Source organism: Limanda limanda, chromosome 2 (assembly GCF_963576545.1).
Source record: "Limanda limanda chromosome 2, fLimLim1.1, whole genome shotgun sequence".
In the NCBI taxonomy this organism is placed as follows: domain Eukaryota; kingdom Metazoa; phylum Chordata; class Actinopteri; order Pleuronectiformes; family Pleuronectidae; genus Limanda; species Limanda limanda.
The window spans coordinates 29990690-30017966 of record NC_083637.1 but is presented as its reverse complement, the minus strand read 5'-3'; the positions used below and the strand labels follow the sequence as shown (position 1 = coordinate 30017966).

The window sequence follows — 27277 nt, the reverse complement described above, 5'->3', positions numbered from 1 at the left end:
GGAACTTCACTCTTATTAGGGACAAAAAAGTAACAAATTTTGACTTTTTTTCTTTTATTCTCTCAGACGTCTCCTCACGTTATTAAACAACACAATGAACACAAGAATATGCTAATAATAATAACTACAATGTAGAAAAGATCGAAATGAATTGTGACAAATTGTATATCCAAAAAGAGAATATTCCGTTATTGGTGAGAAAATCACATCCGCTAATGGCTGAACCTTGTTTGATTACAGTGTCGTGTCCTGTGCTCTTGTCTCTGACACAATTATTGGTCGAGTTAATCACTACAGAGTCCATTAGAGAGCCATGGCCTTTTGTCTCATGTTTGCTGAGGCGTAGGGAGACGTATCTCAATATTTATTGCCTTGATAGAAACCTTCTGTTTTCCAATCCCCTCAGTTCCGCGGCAAATGGAATAAATGTTTATCGTCCTCTTTTTTGATTTTGGAGAAATGTATTTCCCTGCAGCATCCCTCAGACGCTACTTAATATCTGCCAACAAAGCATCAGAAATATTATAGTTTTCACATCAGCTAAAGTGCACAAGGGTCTCTCATGAATAAGTGAGGAAATGAGAAAAAACATCCTGTACTTGTCTGGGCTTTTGACTAAAAAATTGAGATAAAAAATTGTTTTAGGCAAGATGCCCTAATGCCCCGTCTACCGGGAGCTCAGGCAGTTTACAGGGAATACAATAAGACAACTTTTCTCTCTGCTGTTCGCCTGTATCAGACTGTTTACATAACTCACTCAGTTGGCAGCAGCAACACTGGCCTTATTCTCAGAATCCAACTTGGGACCACATCAATGACTAATTGTCTCCACAAACCCCTCACAGTCCAGAGATAAGAGCCTGGAAAGGTCACTTAGAGGTCTAAATCCAACGTCTTCATTTACTTACTCGAGGAGTTGAACCACCTGAATGTTAATTTTTTGTAAGTCATAAAAGAAGAACTCAAGAACCAACACTCCACCCCAGCCTATTTGTCCTGACATGGATTCTGATGTCTCACTAAAGGGTTTCACTCCTGCCTCCAAGTTAAGTCCCCGAGGCTGCACTTAGCCACGGATAAGCACCAACTAGCAGCTGATTCAATGCCGAGTGACCCAGTCTGAAAACTGTTAGCCAGTTGCGGGCTGAAAATGAGCATATTAAAGCTTTCTCTCTGCCGGCGCCACGGTGGAGATGAAGCGACGTGGCTGCAAGGGAAATCAGGTCGAATTAGGCGTCCAATATCTGGGTTTACCTCTTTTAATCGACTAGAAGAAGAACATTTGCTGTTATGTGTTTGCAGCCACTGCCCCGGGGAGGTGGTTGCGGTGTGCGAATGGGACTCGAGCACAGGTGGTAATGATGCCCGAGCCTTTTGTCCCGATGATGACACAAATTAGAGTGTCATTAGTCACATCCTCATAATACCCGTGATCGGTGCACGCGCTGACCCCGGCTGCCTTGTTAATGTTGAGCTGCCAAATCCACGTCTCCGTTGCCTCAGCCGTCTTGAACCTTCGGCCCTGCTGCTTGATGTATATCCCGCCCCATGAATGAGATGTATTTAATCAGCAAGATCAATAGCTGTTACCGCCATTGATCTTGCGAGTCTATTTCATGGGTGAGGGAGGCACACCTCATATTTTGTATACGGTGTAATTTCTTATAGATAATGTAAGCTGCTGAGGGCTGTTTTTAATTAACATTAGGGAGTTAGAGTGTTTTGGAATAATGCAACAGCGGTGACTGATGAGTGGTTTTTACAACCGGCAATCCATCAGAATAATTTTACGTTTTGCCCACTACCTTGGCTGACGGCAGACAGCTCCCTCTTTCAACTTCATTCCGACCCACACTTCACAGAGGTCTGGACTTGTTGAACTTGGCCAGCGTCTTCGTCTTAACAGTTAGTCTCAAATTCTGAAATAGCAGCATGCTGAGTTTTAAGGCTGCAGCAAGTGGAGCAGAGCTCAAATGAAAGTTTGGATCCATGTGACTTTTCATTTCTGTGATCAAATGTTTAATGAGTTGAAATATGATTTGGAAGGTAAATATAAATCTAGAGAGAAATATGGGATAACCCAACTATAATGCACTAGATTAAATGGAAAAAAAAAAGATTTATAAATGTAATCGTTGGTAGACACTGTAACTCATCTGTTCACACAGTGACAACCCTTCCAAAGCTTTGTCGACGACAAGGGCAATCGCTGGCTCACAGGTCGCCGTCATTGACCTTAATGGCAGAGATGTGCTGGGAAAAATCTCAGAGCACTCTGTGAGAAGGGTGAGCAGAGCCTCACACAGTGCAACAGACCCCAGGGAAGGTGACACCATTAGGAAGAAGAAGAAAATGGGAGTCTGAGATTCACTTGAAGTGACTGATCTTTTTTGCGAATATAGTATAAACCTCTGCTTCATATAAAAAACTAAAAACTGCAGCTTTTTCCAAAGATCAAAAAAGCAAAATGGCCGTGATGGAATGACCATGCCCTTATTATCCATTGGGCTTTGATGTAGAACAATGGAGAATGTCGTATATTGGTTGTAGGAGATACAAAAGGTTTCTAATCAAATATAATAAGAGCACTATCAGAGCACTCTTTTAGAATTTCAATGTTTCAACAAATCTCATATTCCAGATGAGTGAATGCCTTACCATCAGCTAATCATCTAGAATGAAAAAAACTGCAAATTGTAGCAAGAACAGTAAAGGAGATGAGATCAAGCAAAACACGTACCTTCTGGTCGTGACTGTAAGCCAAGGCCCAGTCCTCTTCAGTGGGGTGGAATAGAAGGCTGAGAACGTAGAACGTGAGACGGTACTTCTGGTAGCTGGCTCCCTCATCAGAGCTGATGAGTACGCTGCTCTCAAACTCCGGATCTGTCAACACCATAATCTGAGAGCAGGGAGAAGAAATACAAGAGGGGAAGAGGAGGAGAGCGTGCACACACGTGAGGCAAGTCGGTATGAGTTGTTCGTGATGAGAGAAGAAAGAATTCGAAGGGCGAGTTTTGAGTAATGAGGTGGAAAGATAGGAAGATGCGAGGAGGTAGAAGAAAGACGTTCAAGGCAGGAGCGGTGTCAGCAGAACAGTCGTGGCTTTTGGCACACGTCAGACTAATGCTTGGCAAACAACTCTGCTATGTTTCCAGCTTCATTTCATGACTGCCACTCTGTAGCCACAGCTCTGCCTGTGCTCTCTGCGGTGGAGGCATTTTTATCATATCTCTCCAAAAAGAGATGAGGCCTGTTCACAGAAACAAACAGTGACAAAGTGTGTAAACCAAAGAGTGCCCCCGACTCGCACAGGTGGGCTGAAAAACCGTAAAAACCAGTCCTGTGTCCTGATATATACCAGAAAGGTGATAGAGCTTAGTGACAATTAAGGACTGTAAAAACACAGGATAAAGCAGCCATGAATAAATCTGCATATACAGGATGTAGTTTTCTCTATCAGCCCGTCCTTTAGCGTGTCATCTCTTTGCAATTCCCCCTACAACAAAAATTCTCATTTCAAATTTAACAGTGCCACAGTGGTAGAAGCTTCCAATTTCATGCTTGGAATATTTCTGCCAGAGCTATCACAGTTATTACCAAATTCAATAAGACCAGGAATTCCACGATGCATATTTCTTTCAACTAATGACGTTTAGAGTCTTTGTGGAAGGAGATAAAATGATCAAATGAACTCCCCCTTGACTAAAGAGAAGGCGTCTGAATAGGTGTGCAATATATTTTAAGGATGTGGTATTCTTTTGAATTAGTCAGTGCTACTGAAAACATTTATTCATGTTTAAAGGTTAAAACATTTTAGGCATTTACCTGGTTAAACTGTTAGTAGGCTCATTTAATTTACAATAAATTCTCACTTAACACCATGTACTCATTTGATGGGATTATTCTAAATAGATGTTGACAAATATTACAAATTCATAAAAATAGTGTCAATTCATTATGTCAATGCCCTGTCTGATCTGATGCCTTCAGGTCAGATGAAAGTAAGGTCAAGTGAGGTCAACAATCATGGACGTGGTTTAACAATAATTCCATTTCCACAAGACATTTGTCACCTGACTTAATCCTTCACTTCCGTCATAATTCCTGTTGCTTTGTCAGTTTAATGTTAAAATACATATCACTTTGGGACACTTCCTGTGATTCTGTCATGTTTTTCCTCAGAAACTGCAATGTAGTCTGCTTCTAGTTCCTTCAGAGGCAGAACCAAACTTAGAAAAGCTTCATTGTCCATTCCACAGGAATGGGGACATGTTTTTGATGTAAGAAGTAAAACCGTCTGTCTGCACTTTGAATGTAAAATTAAGGTAATATAGAGACAATGCTGATTAGAGCAGTTTATGGCCCAAAGACCAAAAATAATGAGTAAAAATAGCTGAGGGAAACAGCATAGTCCTGAGATGATCCTTTATTGCTCCTTTAATATGCGTGCATTCCTTCACATAACACTTTATCATTTATTCCATTGGTTATATGAAGAAATCGGCTGAATATATATATTTAAATGTGCATCTTGAAGAATGGAGCCTTTAATCTGGCTTTAACGACAACACTCACACCTCTAAAGGAATGGTGTGCTTGTACTGAGGCTAGTGGCCTCACTTGTGGTCGAAAGTGGCTGTTTTCTCACGTCAATTCAGTCTGAATTGGAAAAACAGAAGCACATTTGTCACTGACAGAAATGCTCACGCTCTTTCCAGAGGTTTTAGCGGGAACCCTCCCTGGTGGTGATTAGATAAATTGTTTTTCATTAAGCACCAATAAAGAGGCAGCACATTTCCAACCTGAATCTCTCGTTGGCCGGGGCTCAAAGAACTTGCCATTTATTACCTGTCACTTTGCAATGCCAAGGCCTCCTGATTTCTGCCAGTATCTTTGGGGCTTGTCAGATGTAATTAACATTTTTTTAACAGTAATCATTTCCTATAATATTAGATTAAGAGTAGAGTCTATTATGATTGAGAAATTACATTTCACCCTGCTGTATTTTGAGCCAACTGTCAGGAGTTTCAGTGAAAGGTTGCCAGGACGTATATTAAAGTATCGGTTTCATTCTCTCTTTTCCATTTTTGTGCTGATCATAGATTGTTATCTTCCCTTTTCTATGCTTCCAATGTAAGTGTAACCTTCAATGCAGTGCTCATCCTTTCTCAAGCCTCGATTGCTGCAGCTCACATTGTGCCCTTTTTAATAATGCGAATTGGGCCCAGAATGTACACATCCACAACTCGTTTGCTGCCACGCAAGTGTGAAAACAGCCACATATTCCTCCAACCTTTCGCATTATCTTAACAAGCCAGTTTCTGTCTGTCGCCTCTGCGATTAGAAAGAACCCACAGCCAATGTTAAGCTAAAACAGAGGCGGGAAGAGGAGCAGCTGCGAATTTCTCTCCTGCCTACTAAAACAACACAATAATTACTCAATTCCAAAATCACAGTGACCGATAGCATTAGCAAGGGGTGATTACGATTTTCCTCACAGCATCCACTCAGCTCTTGTGAGGAAGCCGGCCAGCAAGGAGGGTAACAATACTAAATCGATAGAGGTTGGAAGGATAACCTTTGTGTTTTATCGGCCTGGTGTTAAGCTGTGCAGCACAGAGATAGAAGCCGGTAGTTGTCGGATCATGAGGTAAGTGGAGGTATGGATCAGAGACGGAGGGAAAGAGACACCCTGCAGCAAATGAATCACGTCGCGCAGGATCAATTGGGCTTAGTCTGTCTTTGACAGGAGGTTTTAGCAGAGAGTTGTTGCTGAAATATGCTCATTAACCATGGATCAGGACTTAATCACCCACATTTAGCAATCATGTTTCCTCTGCTTTGCTTCCTCTTTGGAGTTTCCACTGTGCATGCCTTGATTTTCTTTAAATTAACCCAAATCAGACAGCCGCTAAATCAAACCATTCCAGGCCAAAAAAAAAAGACATAAAAATATAGCCAAGATGATTCATGTGAGGTGTCATTTTTTAGATGCTTTGTGCTAAATGTCATACTATCATTCATATCTATAATGCGACATTGTTAAAGGTCACAGCTTCGACTTACTTCATGCACATTGTAAGAGAACATTTTTTACATATGCTTCCAGAATCGCCCCAGTGGATATGTAACGATTCCTTTATTGGGGTTGGAAAGAAATATCTCAAAGAGCAGCAGACGATTATATCTTACAGTGAGTGATTAGGCACCCAGACTCTTTTTATCCGGTAGAACACAGGCAGATGCTAAATAAGGCCACTCAGATGCAAGGAGGGACAGAGGAACGTAGCCAGCATGCAGGCAAACTTTCATCCATCTATGGGATGGCAAATCGAAATAATTAGATCAGAGATAAGGTGCAGAGAAAGAATTGGCCCATGGGCAGAGCCAGAGGTCAAGCATTAGGGTGACATTGAGATTTCTACTCTTCTGTGATGACTACACAGTAACATGATGCCTGCAGTAATAACAATCGTCAATGAATTTTGGTGTTACCAAAATCAGAACTAACTGCAATGGGGAAATTGACCCTCTGCTTTTAACACGTCCGTGTGAACACAGCACAACACACACAGTGACCTCACGGAGCAGTTGGCAGCAATGGAAAGCACCCTGGGAGCAGATGTTAAGAGAGTAAGGTGCCTTGCTCAGGGGAACTTAGACAGTGGGATAGGGAGAGTCCATCTGTCCTATTGGACTTGAACAGATCCATGTCTGGGCCATCGTCCTGTCCAGGTATGTTTGCCAGTCCGTGGCCTTGAACCAGCGACCTTCAAGTCTGATGTGCCTCTTTTCTTACCACTAATCCATCGCCACTCCAGAAGATCCCGTATATTGTATGATTTGTGTGGTAGAGTCTAATCAGTTTGCTCCTTTGGGTCTTAAACAAGTTCATCTAAACTTATATAATAAAATATTAAATTAAAAGGGTCACACCAGCAACAAAGACAACCTGAGGGACTATGTTCCTGCTATGGACTATACCACCAGCTATATGTTCTGCCTTTCACCCTGATGTCGATTAGTTGCGGAATCCTATTTACTCCTGTACCATGCAAACATATTCAGGGTCAGAACCTTGGCTTGGCTACGATCAAGTGAGGCTGAACCCCGAGCCCCTCCATAACATCCTGTCAGTGATTTTTTTTTGTTCTATTGAACATGTGTCAGACGAGGCAGCTTCACCTGAACAAAACACTTATTGTCAAGAAAAACACCTCAGCACCCATCATGTTGCTGGAACATTATTCTTAGCTCTTCAGTCACATGGCCGTGACTTGTTCACCACATAATAATGCTGATGTTCCGTAGTTTAAAAGTTCCTTGATCCAATCTGTGAATACCTCAGTCTTCTTCCTGCTCCTTGTTAAATGTGTATTGGAGGAAGATAAGTCTAAATACTTAAAATAAACTTACATTTTTACAACCTCTGCATATTCACTTTATTTTTAGTGGGCACACGAATGCTGCTTCTTTATGTTTTTTAGTGAGATGAGGGCTATTGGCTAGCTATATCACTTTTTGCTGCAGGAGCCCACACAACACGATGTGCATCTATACAAGCATCTATTTAGAAAACTAAACCCAGATTATTTATTGTCATAAACGATTAACTTGGAGCAGTGCTGTTTACATCATCAGCTAAATACAAGCTCTGAATGTGGATGCAAGGCACCCTATGTTTTCCATCACCCTCCACAGAATGAGGAATCTCTTTCCTGGTTAAAAGGCTTTACATTTGAATAGTCACCATATGTTCATATGTTTTCACTTCCTTGACACAAGACCTAAAGAAAACCACCCAATACCAGAGAGGTGACAAAGCCCCATAATGAATCAAGACATCAGCACCTGCAGCTCCAACACGCTTTAAGTCTATTCTCCCATGTCACTGTGCGTTCCTTATTGCTGATACCACAAAAATGGAGCTAAATTCATTGCAGAATATTATTAGCAGGGTCACTCCTGCAGGCATTGAAAAAAATAATGATTAGTGAGTAGAATGAGTATCTTTTAATTGAGATGCTACAATTGACAGCCACTGTTGATGAGGCTGAGGAGGCTCAGATACAGGTAACTGTTTTTAATACTGTGAGTGTGAGTGTGAGTGTTTGACTTAGTCGAGCCATGAACCAATGGAAAAAACTACAAAATAAGCTTTAAATCACATTACTTTGCTCTACACTTCCATCTGATATGAGCAAAATATATTTATATATTGCTTTTGTTTTCTCTTTGTTCTACCTTTTATGCAATGGACATCTGCAGGCCATGCTATCTCAGAATATTGTCTTGATGTAATGCTACGTGAGATGTACTGTGTTTGTGGACAATGTTAATCAATAACTTAATTCTGATATACCTGGATCATGATGGCTTGGACCCGAGACATACATGGACAGTTAACCCCATTAACCTAAGACTTGTACCCGTGGCAACTAATTTCATGTTAAAAATGATATACTGTATGACTGTATTCGATAAAAGGAAATAAAAAGAAGTTAAAAAAAAAATCACATTACTGATACTCGGTGAGCTATTTCCAAACAGGCCGTGGATTTGAAGCTAGTTAGCGGGTTTGAAGCTGTGGCTTTCAGAGAAAATAGGGAACTTCTTTGTTATGGGGAAGACAATGTGCTGGTGAAGAACCTTGATTGTGCCTTCCTGAAAAGAAACACCAATTGTATGTGGTGCATTGTCTTTTTGATCATGTCAGAACATGTATGTATATGATTGATCAAGTATTGATGACCATGGTTTAGTTGAATACACTCCAGCCTGATCTTGTAGAACCATTTGCTCTGTCCCTGAGGGTGCATGGAGCAGGATCCTTTCCTACTCGATAGACACAGTGAGGATGTACAATTCATGGCAGCCACGGGAGCACAATGCCTCACTGCTGAAGGGATTCATTTTCCAACAGCACCTGAATCATCTAGACTCGAGAGGCGGATCATATGACCATTATTATTCTAGCAATGCTCTTCAAGTATTTAGCTGGTATTGCTCCATGTAGGCTTGTTATGTTAATTCCTCTTGCTCACAGAGGCAGATGTAGAGACTGTTCATATCTGGTGATGTAGTGATGCCAGACAGAGGCTCCTCCATCTTAGATGTGCTATTTCAAAGATGTGTCAAACTTATTATACCAGCGGTCATTCAGAAATACAAGGGTAGAAGGTCTGATCCAGGAGGCAACTGGCACAAGGACGAATGCACATACATTTTTAGGAGTTATCAGGTCGTTCAAGGTGTTTACATTAATCTTCCAGACTGTGCCTGGCACATAAAGTGGACAAAATGCTCTGAATCCAAGAAGCACTTGTGAACATGCAGGCGTATGCGTGGCGATGCTTACAGTTTGAAAAGATGCTGATTTCCAACAACCTTATATTTATAAATGTTAACTGAGTTGCTCTGTTGACTAGACCTGCAGTACCTTGAGTGATTTTCCTCTTAATATTATGATATATTATTATCGTATCGATTGCGTCTATCTAAGTAACTAACTAAACTTTACAATAAGTGTCTTAGATGATCTAAGTTTGATACAAAACAGCTGTGTTTGGCAGCTAGAAGTACTGTATGATTCTCAAGGTTATAAATAGTTAAATATATTAATACTTTGCTACAGTGCTTAACTTGTTTCTAAAAAAATATGTCTGTTTGTAATTCTGTTTGTATTTCAGCTTTTTTTCGTTTTGGATATGGTCAAATACTTAACCATATGAAAATCCCATCATTTATAAAGTTATTGTATATAAACGTGATACTTTTTATTGATTGATTGAATCATTTAAGAAGGCACTAAGTGAAAAAGGCACATCGTCAGCAGAAAAACTCAATGCTGGAATCTCAAGAAGATAATATCCTCTCCATCCTTTTTTTTTAGATGAAACCATTGGAATGAGTCTCTTGTTAAAATGTAAAGTAACCGTAGCCAAGCAAAGGAGGTCATCCGGCATTGACCTCTTAGTGAGATGGTACATACGGTGGTTTCTGTCTTATGCTAGATTCCATTTTAGAACAGTACCAACTATAAACCGAAGCACTGAGTGTAACAGAACGAATAAAGCTGTATAAAATCTCTGCATGTACTGAATTAAGCATGAGTGTATTTTATAATTTGTGAGATATATTTCTATTAAGAAGAACCATACTAAGTTATATAGTTGTCGTTTAACTGCTCATCGGATCATTTGAGCTCACTCAAGCAATTTACTGGGAACACCACTTTAACACTGGGTCGTTCCTCCCTTAACTCCCATAAGCAGCCTGGTTCTTTGTGGCAGTGGCAAGATGTTGGAGATTCTGCTCCGTGTTGACGTGACTGCATCTCATTATTCCTGCAGATTTGTCAGCTGCACGGTCATGTTGCTAATCTCCAGAAGGTTCTACTGGAGTCACATCTGGTGACAGCGGAGGACACTGAAGTTCACTAAACTCATTGTCATGTCAAGGAAACAACTCTGAGAAGAATTTGACTTTGTGACATTGAGCATTATATTGCTGGAATTAGCTATGAGAACATGGTAAACTGTGTTTATAAAGAGTTGAACATTTTCAGCAACAATGAAATGAATGGATAAAAGTTGAATGTGCACTTACATTAGGTAATGTTAATTTCAGCATTGTATTCGGCTGCTACTAAGTTTACTTCTGAGTCTCCAGAAGTGTTCTGTGGACTCAAACACTTCACCCACCCCTCCATTGACTTAGTGGTGAGTGTATAATGAGTGAATTTAGATTTTTCAGTGAACTATCAGTTTAAGATGCATTTGATATGTTTTCAGTTGGTAGCATTTAGCATGTAAACAAGATAGTCCACACAGGCTTCACCTGATAAAGGTAGAACTCCCAAGTCGAAGCAGTTTAAGCAAATGATTTACAATACTTATCATGGAAAACTTAGAGGATTCTATCCCACTGTAATAATGTAGAAAGTAAATATTATCATCATAATGTCAAGTCTTCTTGGGAGTAAAGTCAGTGAACAGGTACCATATTTTCTAGAGTTTTGCCTTAGGCAACTGCCACGCATATTAATGTTGCAAAATGCTGGGAAGACGTCGATAGGATGTTTTAATTCAAACAAGGTGTATACATGTCTACATTATCCAAATAATATTAGAACAATCCAAATTTTAATCCATTATGCCTATTCTGAGAATAACCTCATTGAGAAGATAATCAGAAAAGGCTTTTTACATGGCAGTGTCTTATTCAGAGTATTGCCTAAGTAAGGCTTTTGCGGTCCATGTAGACGTTAATGTATTGTCAAGTCTGCCCTAAGAGGAAGCATTGCTTGTGTATGATAACCTGTTGTCTTGGAAACACATCAATGGCTGAAGCTCTAGTCTAACATCACCACCACCTCCTGCTTAGAAACCACACTCCACGACAGACGAACATTTGACAAATTCCACCTTTTAAATAAGCCTGTTTTCCTTTTTTTTCCACCATGGTGAATGAACATAGAAACATGAAATGTAAAGCAAATGGAATGAAATCCAAATATTTTCCCATAACATCTCACCTTTCTCTTGTTAGTTGGACAGACGTAGAGGTAACTCAGGACAATCTTGGATCCGACTTTGTCGTTCATTCGTTCATATGTAGAGCCATAGTCAGTGGATCTGAATGGAGCAAATGGAGAGAAAAAAAACAGGCATAGAATGTTGTAGAAAAAACTTTCAAAGAACACATTCAAAGTTTTGTAACATTCTCATGAGTAACCAAGGATTGAGCTATACATATCAAAAAATATTTCACAGTGATGAAAAACAATGCAATACCACACCCGGCAAAGAAAGAAGCAGAGAGAGGCCAGTATTGTACTGTATATACTGTATACAGCTACTCTGTGTGGGAGGGAAACCTGTGGCATTAGAACAAGAGAAGGTTAACCAATCATCTATAGCTGCCAGCAAAATGAACCATTCGGAAATATCTGGGGACCTGGCACTGTAAATAATTAATTCCCTCCCCATGACTACTATGAAAGAAAATCTGACGAGTGCAAAAACATGTGGATGTTCCTGAACCCTTGGGCTTTAATAATTTAGCGGTGGGAATGAGCGTGTTAGCCAGCCCAGTCCCCAGAAACTCCACATGAATCCATCATCACTAGTAACTACCAAATCCGCCTTCAAGTAGACTATTACAGCATTTACAGGCATCTGCTGGTTTCTCCTGTCTTTTTTTTCTGTCAGAGCCGCATTCTTGTGCCCTCGGTTTTCAAAAATGTCTCTCTATGGGGACAGAAGCATCCATGCACAACTGTGGCATGACTCCCATTTGGATTTGCCACATACTTCATGGTGTTATGAGGAAAGTGAAGATGATATCCATTTCCACATTCTTTCCTCTTTTTTAGTCAGACCTAGCAGTGTGCCCTTGCTCCTTGGGAACAGTGATTCAGAGGAATTGCAGAGATTCTTCACAATCAAATTCATTCCTGCACGCCTCAGAGTAACGCAGCAGTTGCTATGATTAAAAAGCACAATAATGAGTCAGACAGAAAGCAGTGTATCTGCTGCATATTAAAGATGAGTGGAGTACGATCCTGATGTGGAGCAGAGGCATTAATCTAAACTGTTGGTCTCAGTGAGAAACTGGAGCCTCCAGAGATGAGATTTAATTAATAACACATAACATACGTTGTTTTTGGCATGACATTGGCAAACACTTCTGCCAGGTACACTTCTGCCAGGTGTACCTATCCAGTCACTGTAATGCATATGCTTAGATTTCTCAACTGACAAGTGGTGATGCCTTGCACCTACAGCAGGGAGCTGTCACCTCTTGGATGTGGACCAACATTAAATCTGGGAACCCTCAAACCCACTCTTACCCTACATAAGAAGATGTCAATAAGTAGATGAAAATGAGCAGCATTTATAAGGCGAGCTAACAGAATGACACATCAGACATTTTGACAGTTTTTTCCATGGGAAATGGACATTATAGAATAGTCACACTTAAATATATTTCAAAGCAAACAGATAAAAAACACAGGTGCGTGTGAGTTAGATACTGGACTTCTAAAAATCATTCATGTCTTAATCAGCTGTCCGAAAAAGCTATTTTGGAATGAATAGCCCCCTGTGTGTCCTCTAGGGATCTATAGTGGCCCCCTTTTATTTAGCATCTATGTGCAAAAAAAGAAAAGGGACAGTGCAGGGAAAGGCATGTTGAGACATTATATTGCTGTCAGCTACAGTGACTTGAAAAACTAAAATCTCTAGTGTTCTATAGAAAATGCATTCAATAAAGGAAAAGACAAGACAACATTTGATTTCCTACGGGCGCAAACAAACTGAAGTAATCCTAATTTGGACAAGTTAACATTCCCAATACCTATTCATGTAACAAGCCAAAATTACTGAAAATAACTGGTTAAATCTGTACAAGTATCTGTCAGATATATGTTTCTTCTTAAATATATTGGAGTAAGGGTATTTTGAGGTGGTATAAAATGGAAATACTCCAAATTGGTTCTCACGTACAGAACTGTAAATGTAACGTTCCACCATATTGTGGCACGAGGAAGCATTCTCTAAAAGCACAATGTCTACATATTCATTAGTTACACTGAAACCAGACATATAGTTACATTTCCTGATGCTTGCACAATGTCCTATTTAACATTATGCAATTAGTCTGCAAACCAACTGTGCCTAACGTCAGTGGGTCACTGCAATTTGTGTTGTTTGCAACAAACAGTGAGGCTAATAGTTGATCACCAATTAAAGGGTTGGAAATGGATCCCTGAATGTAGTAGGTAATGCAAGTGTAGTCATTGTAAAGGACCAATCCCCTGTTTGGTTGAATGGCTTTACTCTGATGGACATGCAGTTCTTTCAGATAAACTTCCACCTGAATTCATGGAACTAAGGTTATAAGGAAGAACTATAATTCTGTGGTTATAGTTATATAACCACATTTTCAGAAATGTCTGCAGAGAAATGAGCCCCCTCTTGTAATCAGTGTGTCATTGCAACAAATTGAATTCAATGTGAGAGTCCACTTCTCACTCGCCGCTCTCACACTTAACTGACGTGTTCATGTTTCTAGTCCTATGGGACGTTTGTTTACCTCTCATTCTGACCTGTCGCTATGTGCGGGGAAGTGAAGAGGGTAGGAGGGAAGAAAATACTGCTTCAATTTTCAGTTTGAAGCCCAACACCAGTAAGTGTATTTGCGAAAAAGCAACCTGTTTCCAATTCTGTTGAGACAAGAAGTTTGTGAGCTTACTTACAATTTCGGGCTTGTGTTGAAAGATAGCAGGTGGAAATATTTCATGAGTTTAGGTAAAAGAGATTTGACTCAGGGAGTTACATCAGTCTCTCAGTCAGTCTGTGACCATGGACTTGGCTCACTGTGTTCTACGAGTGTTGAAATAACTTAATCTATTGCAGAGCATGCAAAGGCTGCTTCTTTACTTCGACTTAACATTAACATTTGTGTGACGTTTCCGAAATGTTACTTCCTCTTCAAATAAAACAAATCCATTTTGTTTAACACAGTTGTGTGGAGATGAGGTTTCCTGTTTTATTTTTTTCTCATGGACAGCCAGCGAGGGAGTGCTGTGGAGTGCATTGCAATGTGGGAACATAAAATGATTGGGGGAAAAACAGGCAGACAGAAATTGCATTAGAGGATGTTTGTGAAGTTTTGCCAGATGGCTGCCAGTAAGACAGAACAATTCACCATTGGTGTACAACACTGTTGACCATGCTCTGGGGAGGGAGGAAGAAAAAAGCCATGCACTTCAAAGACGGAAGGGATGAAAACTCCAACCAAATCATCTTCGTTTGTCAAGCTTACACAAGCAAAGCCCATCGCCCGGAAGCATATACAGGAATTACAGAGAAATGAAGCAATATTGTTCCAGGAAAACAAAAGGCTACCGATCTAACGCTTCTGACTGTGGAGCTGACGTTGGCTTGCTCGCTGATGAACAAAAACTGCTTGTGAATGCATGATCATGCGTTCCATACACCAAAGATACGCAACAAAATCCAATCAATATTCATCGTGGCTCTGGAGATGAGAGGATCATCAGGTGGTTGTTGGAGTCGAACTGAAGCAGCAACAGCTCAATTGTCTGTCGTCAGAAAGAGAGTCGCACCGAGACACGGGGACGCTCGGAGAGTGAGAGAGACAGCGAGGAAAAGGTTTCTGAGCAGGGAACCCTGCGGCAAAATCAAGCCTGAAGACTGAACGCTGGCTGACTGATGTGCTTAAGAAACACTCTGAACACCGGTGAACCAAAGCGTTCAATGCAGTGCTGAGGTACTGACGCCTGAATGCGTCGCAGACATTTCAACTGTAATCGTCTGAATTGTTGCAGTGTTTGGCTCCAGGGACATACTCTAGGGCAATGACAAAGCCAATTCTGCTCCAGCCACAGGTCCTCGACCCGAGCCCCCTCTCTAAATACAATCCAGGGAACTTTGGGTGACCAAGAAAAGAACTAAAGAGAACTGTCGCCAGAACAAATGTCAGAGAATCTGATGACAAAGTAGGAGAGACCACATTTGGGCATACCGAAAATTTTCCCATTAACCTCCATTTACCCAGGGAAGATTTTGCTGAGGATTGAAAGTCTCCCTCTACACTACATTTCTTTGAACTCATTCAGTAATATATAGTTATGTGCAAGCAGTGCAGAGTTGAAAGAACAAGAAGATCCTGGGTTAAAGAGTTTAGGTGTTCTCTTTGTGTGGGCTTTCTCCTGATGTTCCGTCGTCCTCCCACACCAAAGCCAGGAAACTCAGCTGGTTTAAAACCGTCTCAGTAGGACCTGAGTAGGTCATTCGTGGGTCATATGACATTTATTTGTCTGTGTTAAAACTGCTCAAAAAAGCATCTCAGTTACACAACCATCGACCTCACATAAAAAGAGAGCAAATGCAAGTTTAGTGAGGGCAAAGAATTAGAGGAAAATACTGAGAAACAATGAGAAACATATATGTTTCATGCCACAACTGGTCAGGGAATTGTTCGACAGGAATCCTGGTGATGTGAAACAGGCCTTCCCAGTCATCAGGAAGGATCTTAAAAAACACCTAGGGGAGATTATGGGGAGACGTGTTCAGCTGGGCAGTCCCTGTATGCTTTGATTAAACATGTGCACTAAACCTCACATTTTAATCAGCCTTCCTGCAGAGCCAGGACTTGTGACCTTTATGCTCACTCTGATTGATTGACGAGCCGTGACAGGAGCAATGACACTGAAAGCAAATATCAATGAATGTATTTATATAAATTTACAGTAGAGCAAAGTATTTCTTCACATAAAATAGAATAAGCAACATAAATCCCTATCCTATAATACAATAACCCATGAATCTCATTTTGATTTGTTATCTTATAAAAATACAGAATACATGGAAAATTTGCATTTCCATGTCAACAATGAGTCACATATTTTATTCCTATTTCTCAGAGCATTACTGTTGATAACCTTGAGAATCACATTTCTAGATGAAAGCTGATTTTTTTCTGTTCCTTCCAGCCTTGAGTAGTCATCTTAACATGCTGTGAAAAAAAACTGCCTACACCAAGAAGACAGGGCCAAATGACAAGCGGCTGCTTGTAGAGCTTAAATGCTGTGAGTTCATGGTAATAACTCAGTCTCAGATGAGCACAGAAACTCTGCTTATACTTAACCTACATGTTTCTAAAACCATAGACTAACCTAACTCTATGTTGCCTAGTTCTTCGTCTAGACACGTGGACTTAGAGAGGATCCCTGTTCACTGGGTCAGAACGGCCCGCAGTCTAGATTGTAATGTATTTGTCTGCGTGATGGCCCTGCAGCGACTGGTGACCTCTCCGGAGTGTGTCCCTGCTATTTCGGGTGAAGCATGAAGAGGAAGGTTCCAGCCTCTCTGTGAGGCGTGAGCAGTAGAAAGCAGGCACAGAGCCTCTGCATGGGTTGGTCTCAGCAATTATTTTCTTGCATCCCCTGTGCTGCTTTATTCAGCCAATGGATTATGAAGTGCTTTAATCCATTACACTAAACCGGGACTATTGACAGCATTCAGTCATAAACACATGGTTTACTGTTGAAGCAAGTGGAGTTCACTCTGGCACATTGGATCCAGTCCAAGCTTCTTTGTCTAATAATTTCATATTAGCATAGGCAACAAAAAAAAGTTAAAGCTCTAAGAGGGATGGAGAGGAAACAAAGCCAGTCATGATACTGTTGTTCAGTGTTGTCTATGCATATATGATAACGTTCTGAAGACAACATCAATTACATATTAATTCCAATAAGGTTTGGCAGCACACAAAGTGAAACAAAGGGGATTTTTTTACCATCAGATATTTTGCTAAATTGATTAGTCCAGATATCCTTTTATATCCAACATACACGATACAGCAACTTTGTTTCTAACATGTGTATTTGTCTATTGCTGACAATTTCGTAAGTCACATTCATGAAAAACGACATATTCGAAGAGATATGGAAATCTGGAAAGACGCACTCATTTTCAAATCTATACTGAAACTAAACAGCATTCAGAGACGTCTCCCATCCTTTCCTATGCCACACATACACGCCCTGTGCCAGCGGTTTGAACAGCTTGAGACCATGAAGCTTCTCACATGCGGTTGAGCCCCGGCTGTCTCAACACCAGATGCCTGTGCTGGGGTGTTAGCCCAGCCAAAACCTACAGGTTAAATTACACAGAGGACAAAACTCAAGCCTGAAACTGTTTCATTGCATCTAAACTAATACTGAAAAAGAGCAAGAATTTATTTGTGAATGGCTACCACTACAATTGTGGACAAAAAGTCACGGGCCAGATGTATTCAATTTGGACAATGCTTCCTACTAGTGGCTGAATAATTCGAGTTTTATAAACTAATATTTATTTACATATATGGTACAAATGTCCAGCCGGCTGATGTGATCTTCAAAATGAATTCATTAAAAACACAGAAGTGCAGACAGAGGAGTCCCTGATATCGCTGTCTCACTTGCCAAACACAGCACATAATGCAGAGCTGCATATCAGATTTCATCAGCTAATGGAATTGTTTTGAGTCAAGAGACAGAAATGAAAAGCTTCAGGACAATGAAAACCCATTCTGATATTTGCTGTGTGCCTGGTGAATCAAAATGGTGATATTACATGCGATCTGAACATGGGGAGCAGAGGCAGCAGACATCCTGCAGTATTTAATAATCACAGCTACCATCAGCAAGTACAATATATCTCAGCCAGGGGAGTCATAATGCACAAGCTGCCATGAAGTGTATCTGCAGAATATACACCCTACCCTCAGCTGCACTCTTGTGGCACGAGTACACACACAAGCTCACACACACACACACACAAACACACACACTTGTATCTTTCCATGTTTTCACCTGAGGCAACTGCTGCAAATCTCTCCTCTGATGCAGAATTCACTGAAGCATAATTGAAAATGACTTTGGAGAATTGCCACATTGTGATCGGAAGATAGCGTATCGGTGTAGGTGTTTCTGCGGGAGCGCACGGACTGTTCGCTGCAACACCACGAGAGCAGAGTACGGTGAAGCATGGAATAAAATAATGGAACCTCGAAAGACTGAGCACTGTAAAGTCTTTCTTTCTTACAGCCGATTTGGAAAAATGTGTTCATGTGCATATCCGTCTGTGTGCGTGTGTTAATGTTTGTGTCTGTGTTAGCGGCACACAGCGAACGGGAAATATAAAAGCAACCCATGTGTGAAAGAAACAGAGAGCAGGAAATGTGTTTGCCAACTGCAGTGGAATCCACGCTGCCGCTGATAAAAAGCCCTGAGAGTCAGAGACGGTCCTGCAGCGCAGAACAGTAGATTTCACATAACAACCACGTGCTGGAGTGTGATTCTTGTTAACCACAAGCAAAACCAAAAGAGCAGAGCAGGAGGTGATATAAAAATTGTGAAAAAAAAATCCTCACAGTAGCCCATGTTGCCATCAGGCCTTACCAAATATAGCCCTGACCGCATCATTGCACCGTGTCTGACAAATACAGTGTTGGGGAAATACCTTAAAGGAACAGCCGGAGTGGGACAGAAGTGCTGACATTCAAAGATCGCTCTCAGTGACAACATGTGCTGTGTTTCCCACTCACAGCCCGTGTTTTCCATTCAACCTTGACAGCAAATATCTTTGCTTCCTGTCTGTCCCTGCTCGCTGCAGTCTTGAACGCTTCTCTTCCAGAATTAATCTTTAAATAGAGAATAAATCTTTAAAAAAATCCTCCCAGACATGATGACTTTTTCATGAGGTCTAGAAAGGCTTTTTTAGGTTACAAAGGATGAATTCACTTTTCACATCCACCACAATGTCGACTGCTGACCTGACCTGTATCGTCTCATGATTTAGTCATCACACCAAACCTTTTTTTCTTTCACTTCTGCTCTGTCCAGTTAGGTAATCCAACAAGCAGCATCCCTTTCAGCCCGCCACAGATGCTACTCTACAGTATGTGATTCACATCTAAGCCAGAGTGCTGGCTTCAGAGGGAAAAGCCCCATGTGTTTCTTTTAACTGCACAAGTCTGGCGGGCAGAGAACACCCAGATATGACTTCCATTCATTATTAATGCCATGACAAGGCCTGAAAAACAGCATATTCTACGGTTAGATTATTACCGACTGTCTTTGTGAAGAGTGGCAGCCCACCACAGGGGCTATAGGTTCGACTCTGCGCTCCAACAAGGTCTCCAGAGTGTTGTTAGTGATAATAAGTGACATGCCGGGGTCAGGAAGAAATGGAAGCCCCTGCTTAACAAGGGAACGGGGAGGTGGGGGCACTCGCTTTTGAAGACACTTGGGAAAGGTGGTAGATTAAAAGTATGTTTACTCTTTTAATAAAAAGTAGCTAAACCACATCAATATTTTTTACAGTTTTAGTGGTTTACTAGCTGCTTACAGTGTGTACAAAACTGTAACATGAAATAGTGGCTCACTTGTTAATATATGAAACTCTAAAATTGGCAAACAGGAAAGGCAATGAAAGATTTCACTTATTAAACCAACAAATCAAAGTGTTAATGTAATAATTTAATTGCAGTTTTAAAAACTCCAAACATCCTAACTTTTTTTTAACCAGTTGAATTAAGAATAGATATTTCTCCGCTACCGTCATTAGATAAGTGATTAGGTTTAAATTAAATGTCCGTGTCAAATGGAACATAAATGGACAAATTAGTTTTGTAAATGCAATTATTATGAGCTGTGCATCCCACTACATAGCTTGACCTAACTGATTTAATCAAAATAATATTTCAACATTTAAATACCGTAAATAATCCATCTCCTCTATGTTGTAAAGACTCAGTGTATTCACCTTTTTACTGTTAAGCAAGAATTTTAGCCAGCAAGCCAACTATAAACGATAATAAAGATAAACTCCTGTGTGACTCGTCTGTGTTTAAGGGAAATGATCCCTATTAGCAGTGAAATCTCACTTTACTGCTCTCTACAGAGAAGAGTGGTAAACTATCGAGTCTGGGTTATATGAAGAGTCGTGACTCAGTGGACGCAGCCCTGGTGTCTGTGTATCAAGATACATGGACACAATTATCTCATTATAATGTAGGCACACAGGAACAGTGCGTGCTCTGATGTTCTATGGGGAAAATACAGAATATATCAATTACTGGATGTTGTGGAAGAAAATGACAATAAACAATCTAAAAAATAAAATGTTCTCAGAAAAGATTAATAGGAATGTAAAATTAACTTTGTTGTGTAAATTTGAATCGAAAAACAATTATCACTGCAATGGAACCACCGCCATCAGTAAAGTTTACATTTCCCCTGAGCTGAAGCTCAACCATTGTCCCACTTTTCATCAGTACAGATCTACAGGGAGATTGTTAGAGGTGTGGAGCTCAGACAGGGGGTCAGCTGTGCTTTCACACATCGTTTCCTTGAACGTATTCATCCCATGGTATTTGGAGATAGGTTAATGTCTTTTAACTCACTAAATTACCCTCAAAATAGAAGGCTCACTTTATAAAATAGTTGTAAGTGCTGAGCCACACAGTGAAAAATATAAAAGTTCCCTTTTTAATCCGTTCCTCAGTGACTACAGGGACCTCTTTGAATACTTGTTTTGACTGTTTCAAAATATATGAAGGTTACAAACAAACTTTTGATTTATATCTGCCATAACTCCTTTGGATTTATGCTCATCATGAACCGTGCAGAATCCACATTTTAAATCATTCTCCCCTTTTCTGTCAGCACCACTTGCCGGGGATGAATGCCTCACAAATGCAAGTGTTTAGTCGAACACCAGCTGTGTCCCTGGTGGAGACTTGGTAAAGGAGGAGTGATAAAAGCCAGGCAGGAGTGTAAGAAGTCTGAGCACACTCTAAATGTCTCTTGTTTGATCGCCTGCTCATTTGCCAGTGCGCCTCCTGTTGCTCAGCACAAGGGTAAATACACCTTTCGCTGCCATTTCCAAGCAGAAGGAGGGGGGACTCTCGTGGAGGGTGAGTGGGATCTATCCTTCACGACTCTGCGGTGCCTTTATCTGGTACCTTTCTTCTCTCTGATAAGCAGCTCCGGAGCCAATCATGTGGAACCTATAACTCAGACATGTGAAAGACAAGTTTTACTGAGCTAAGTAAGGGGAAGCAGGGTGAAAATTAATAATAACCTTTCCTTTCCAACCTTTACTAAACTTTCTTCCTCTGCTGCAACCCACTTTTACTGCTGTTCACACATCCACAGTCCTGGCAGCGTCTCTCAGCGATGGCAGCAGCCCATCCATAATCGCTACAGATCTGAGCCTGTGTCCTCAGCGTTGACTTGTGCAGGCAGCGGGCAGCTGGAATGAGCAAAAAACAAAACGTGCAACTAGCTATGGCGCCCGTGCCACCAGCCACATCACCAGCCACCACGGTCCAGCAAGATGCTTCAGGGGACTGATGTCAGAATGCTGTCCTCTGTGGAAATATTTGTGTCATTTCAGATAAGCCGTGGAGTCAGAGCTCTCAGGCTACCCACTGCTGTAGACAAACATAGGACATTTTGACTTCCATTCACTGGGTGTTCTCATTCTCCTCTGTTTGCTTCCGAATCCATTAAGACGACAGGTTTTTGTTTAGATTTAAAGTAAGAGTAATGAAAGTGATGTGGATGGGCAACACATTTAGTTTATTCTTAAACATTAAGAACAGTTTGTGCTAATCGCTGGACGGCTGAAGGGACATATAGTTGATTAGTGAAGCAGGGGAGAAGCCCTTGAATTGCATTTTCATGAAATAACAGTTTGCCTCCAGACTAAAAGCTTCATGATGAAATCCACCAATTGCTGTTATGACAGAGAGAAAATGAGTATGTACTGTAATTCAGGATATGAGAAAAAAGCCAGAGAGTGTGTAATTAAAAAGGTAAGAATTTGAATAGCATGAGAAAGGACCAGACTAAATTACCTCTTCAATAACCGTGAGCTTGATTTATGTGTTCACTCGAAGGTAAGGCACGAAGGGAAAACAAAAAGGTGGCAGTAATTCCCGTGAAATTAGTTTGCATGTGATATACGGGATGTTATTTCGGGCTGCCTATAATTCAGTGCTGTCATTTTTATTATATTGCCACAAAATATATGATTTGCACAATCATAGCTGCAAATGCACTGGCTTTGTGTTGATCCAGGTTGACAGCTGCTAATGACTTACCCAGTCGTCCGAGTTATTTTCTGACAATTTCTGTGTGTTAATGGCTTTGTGTGGTTGGTTTGTGATCCTTGTGAGGTGCATGTATTGGATGCTAACATGCAAAGCATTGACTGAGAGTACCACTGTAATTGGATGATAACACAACCAGACATACAGGAAGTGAAGTTCATGACGATTTTTTGAAACACATGATTTACCCCCCAATGCCGACATTAATTGACAACGTTGGAGCCACAGTGTCAGTGTCAAGGCAGGAATTGATGTTGAGGGAGAGCGGGTCTTCTATTAACAGGGAGGTCGGTGGTTTGATCCCAGCCTGCTTTCCGAAGTGTCCTTGAAGTGTCCACCAAACTGAACCCCAAATTGCCCCTGGGATTGTGTGAATGTGAGTTTGATAGAAAAGACCTGGCCATTAGAAACACTGAATGTGTCTGTAACTTGTACCGTTGAGCACTTTGAGTGGTGGATACGACTAGAAAAGTGCATTTAGGTTCCATCACAGACTAAGTAAAAGTGTGGTTCCATCAGTGTAGAGGTGTCTTTGTATGACTCTGACTAGTAATGTGTATAAATTCATATATGTAAACTATGGAGTGCACTAGACTGTATAAATTAAATGTTACCCTTGAACCTTACTTGAATGTATCCACTGCAATCTTTACAGAAGAGGAATGTACTTTTGAAATCATTAAAATGTATAAGAGGAATGGAGCCTTTTATAAATATAACCTGTACAGTAAAGCGCTTTGAGTGGTCATCAAGACTAGAAAAGTGCAATATAAATACAGACCATTTACCATTTATTAAAGTATAACAGTCACAGGGGGCACTAATCTGAATTTAAATCTGAAAGTACCCCAGTTTTATTCAATAGCTTAAGGGCCAAATTACATGAAGAAAAATCCCAGTTTAATTCCTGTGACCCCTGTATTAATTGTCTAATAACAATATTTATATCCGTGTAATGTTGTTAATTGTTCTTTCCATATGGATATCTTCCTCCTTCTAGCTTCTCGTTCTATCATTGTAATTCACATTTTATTCAATCTAATTGCTGAAATCAGATGACTTGGCAAATTGGCCAACAAAATCTAGTTGATATGTACAGATATGGTAGACATAACTGTTTTTTTTACTAAAAGTCCATATTCATTTCCCTTTTCAATATTTTCTCCCATACACAGTGTTTGAGGAGAGCCAGTGGCTGTGTCGGTCATGTCCTCCCCTCAGTGCTGCCACAGACGTGCTTTTAAAAAGTTCTGGGGAGACCAGGTCGATGACGTTTTGAGGAATATACCCAAGTCCAATTGCAAAAGGTCACAGACATCAGGTGGGTCTCTCTGAGAGAGCCGGCCCCTTATTACAGGCACTGACCTGTGAAATATCAAATAGCCTGTGAGCATGCTCAGCAAAATGATGCAATTTGAGAGGATGTCACTTCGGGATGGGGTCAGCCCCAGGTGAGCCATCTCCTCTCCCTCTTAAAATGCTGTGCTGCTGCAGATCCAATGTTGTGTTTTTTTTTCTTTAGCAATTGTGTTTTAACAGAGTTAAGTTAATAGCAAAAACTAATACTTCTGTCTTATATGGTAATAAATAAAACAATGGGTTACATGTAATGTTCTCAAATAAATCATTGGTTTCAATATATGTTATGTGTTAAATGTCTTCCTCTGATTTACTTGGAAATATATCCCTTTTTCCCACGTCACCCAGGGTTCGCATCATTATTAACTATATCTACACTCAGGATTTTGTCAGTAAGATCAGATTTGATTGTTAAATAAGAATATTTTACTTTTTTCCCCGTTTTCAAAAAAATTATATTGAGGAATCATTAATTCAACATCCAGATATGTTAAGAGATGTTCAAAAATGCTTTTTATTATAATTTTTAGAGGAAAAAATGAAGAAATGTGAAACCAGACCAACATTTTTTTTTAATATTATGTGTTATAGAATTGATGTCCTCCTCAAGAGTTACTTTTAGTTTTACAAAGAATGGTATGTTCTCTCCTAGTAGCCTAAACTGACTATTGTGTGTAAGATTGGTGAAGATCACCTTTAACAAAATTTAGCGCAGCACAAAAATCTTCCCACAGCTTGACTGACTGCGGCCTAATACTTCATAATCACTGTCATTTTCTGTGACACTAATTTCAGGCAGTTATCCTCATTATGAACATTTCTTCCTACCAAACATCATTACAACTGCAATCAGCATGTTAATAAGGGACAAAAAGATTGAGGAGAATGCTATTTTTTATTTTTTTTATCAGATCAGTGGTAATTTGCTGAAGGCGTGAATGAGACCAATTAAATCAAAATAATTAGACTCAAATGCTGATCCTCTTGTGTTAAAATGTGTCTAAATGACAGAGCAGAGAACTGACTTGGACAACAGCAAAGTTCCCTGCAGGATAGAATGAAAAAGACAGACATTTACAGTGTGTTTATTGGTGATATGGTGTTATCATTTAGAGGTCCACTGGGGCAAAGTTGTTCATTTCCATTCATATTGATAAATCTCATACACCAGAGAAAAGATAATATTAGTTAAACAGAGAGGCAGTAAAGACTATAAAGCTCCTAAAATGACATCTATTACAAATCTACAATAATATCTGTCAGTTGTATTAAGTATTTGGACAGTGACACTGTTTATGAAGCAGCTGTGAGGCAGCCTACAAGACACATTCAAGTCCACTACTTGTCCAACATGCAGCGTTGTCAGATTTGACTGATACAAAGTGACCCGGTCACAGCCTCAAACCCTATTACCAAGTTGTGATAAACTTAAATGTCATTTGGTTTTGTCTTTTATATCAGTCACTGCATGCAGAGCTTCTTGAACTCTCCCTGTCTATCTCACTATACTAATCCAAGAAGAGGGTGATTCATTGAATTTTAGCTAAACTTTTCACTGAGGAAAAACCATCCACGTGATATAAAAAGTAGCCCAGACTGTCACAAGCTGCCCTGAACCTTTTTACGTAACAACTAACAGTGGTCTGCTGCACCTGGACAGCTCACCTGACACCCCTGCTGTTTGTACTGCTGCCATTCATATAGCATATCTTGCTCATATCTTGGAGATACATATGTGTTTGGTCTGTGCCTTTTGTTTAGAATTATGATTTAACATGATAACTAGGTGTAATGTTTATTACAAAGCTGTTTGATGATAAATTGAGGTACAATTGAGGAGAGTGTGATTTTTTTGACACTTTACTATAGCAGGTGGTGGAAGAATCTACACACTGATACTCCCATGGTAGTGACCCACCACTAGCAGGGTTAAAGATATTAAGTTTATGCTGGTATTAGGTCTCAAATATGGGATTACTAGTTGAGTGTATCTACAGTTGGTCCTATAGATGTGGGTCCAGCAGTGGGGGCCATAAAGCTATCATAATTGACACAGATATATATACAACTCCTGATTCAGTATGGAGCTTGAGTCATTATTTGAGTGTAAGTGAAATTGAAAATGGTTCCTTTCAAAAAAGCTAAAAAAGATTGTCACATTTAATGTGAGTTATGTTAATAAATACCTAGGTTTTGAAGGCTACTAACAGAGGCCAGATGAGAGAGGCTTAGCCACTTTGAAGACGAATTTCTGTGCTGAGTTGATTTATCGTCAACAATGAATAGCTTGCCTTCATTTCTTTTCCCTCTACCAAGCACATATGAAGGCTCCTTTGGAAATTATGCACAGACTGACTGATCAGCTTTCATTGTTTAAGGTCATGATGTTCATTAAAATTGACAGACTGACTAGGCAATAGTTTGACATGTTGCCACCGGTTTGACCTTTGAGGTGAAAAAAAGCTGGTGTTCGAGCTGCTAGTCGGGACCTTTCCCCCGCGAAGTGATAACGATTCTCTCTCACTGCTCTTCGTCAAACCCTATCAGAGCTGTGATCTCAATTAGCCAGCAACAGAGAGACAAAATCATGGACCCGAGCCGATGTGAGACAGTCGGGCTGCGCAGCACTGCTCAGTGATGTGTGGTAGTATGCTAGTTTGCCTTTTATCTCTCTCTTTTTACCCCTTTATCAAATCACCTTCCCTCCACTTCATCTACTTCTACCATTCCTATCTCAAATTCTTCTTAACATCCTGTAAATTGGAAAGTGGAAAGTCAGGCGAGGGTGGACAGCCGCTCCCCTCAGTGAAGGTTTTGTGGGTGAATGACGGAGCTGGGAGTGCTGCCAATAATGCTGATCTCCAACCATAGAGATGTATATGTTCTCACACCATGGATAAGTCGCTTCACCTCATTATGTCTCCCCTACAGAGTTTCACTGCATGGTGTATTTAACTATGATGAGTGTAAGGATTGGTGTGATTCAAATCATCACTTATTTGTGTGCAAAAAAAAAATACTGTTTATCAGGTCAGACATACTTTTGAACTTTTGATATTGCTGAACGACAGTAGATGTTCAGTTTAAAAAGGCATAGAGGTGATGATGTCTGATCTACTGAGCGAGCCACATGACTTTCTTAGTACTGCGATACAGCCAGTAGCAGTCAGATTTACCTCTAGTCTCAGTTTACCCTCAAGTTGGGCCTGTATCATTGATATTC

The 27277-nt window shown here is 40.4% G+C and overlaps 1 protein-coding gene across 2 annotated transcripts in view; it reads right to left on the bottom strand.

The window, feature by feature from the left end:
• Positions 1 to 27277, bottom strand: part of sorcs3a (sortilin related VPS10 domain containing receptor 3a) — a 208668-nt gene that overhangs the window by 81866 nt on the left and 99525 nt on the right. For both annotated transcript variants that reach the window (XM_061090014.1, XM_061090022.1), the window contains 2 exons: positions 11537 to 11636; positions 2741 to 2899 (listed from right to left, as the gene is read on the bottom strand). In XM_061090014.1, the coding sequence (XP_060945997.1) occupies positions 2741 to 2899; positions 11537 to 11636 (259 nt within the window). The remainder of the gene's footprint in view (positions 1 to 2740; positions 2900 to 11536; positions 11637 to 27277) is intronic.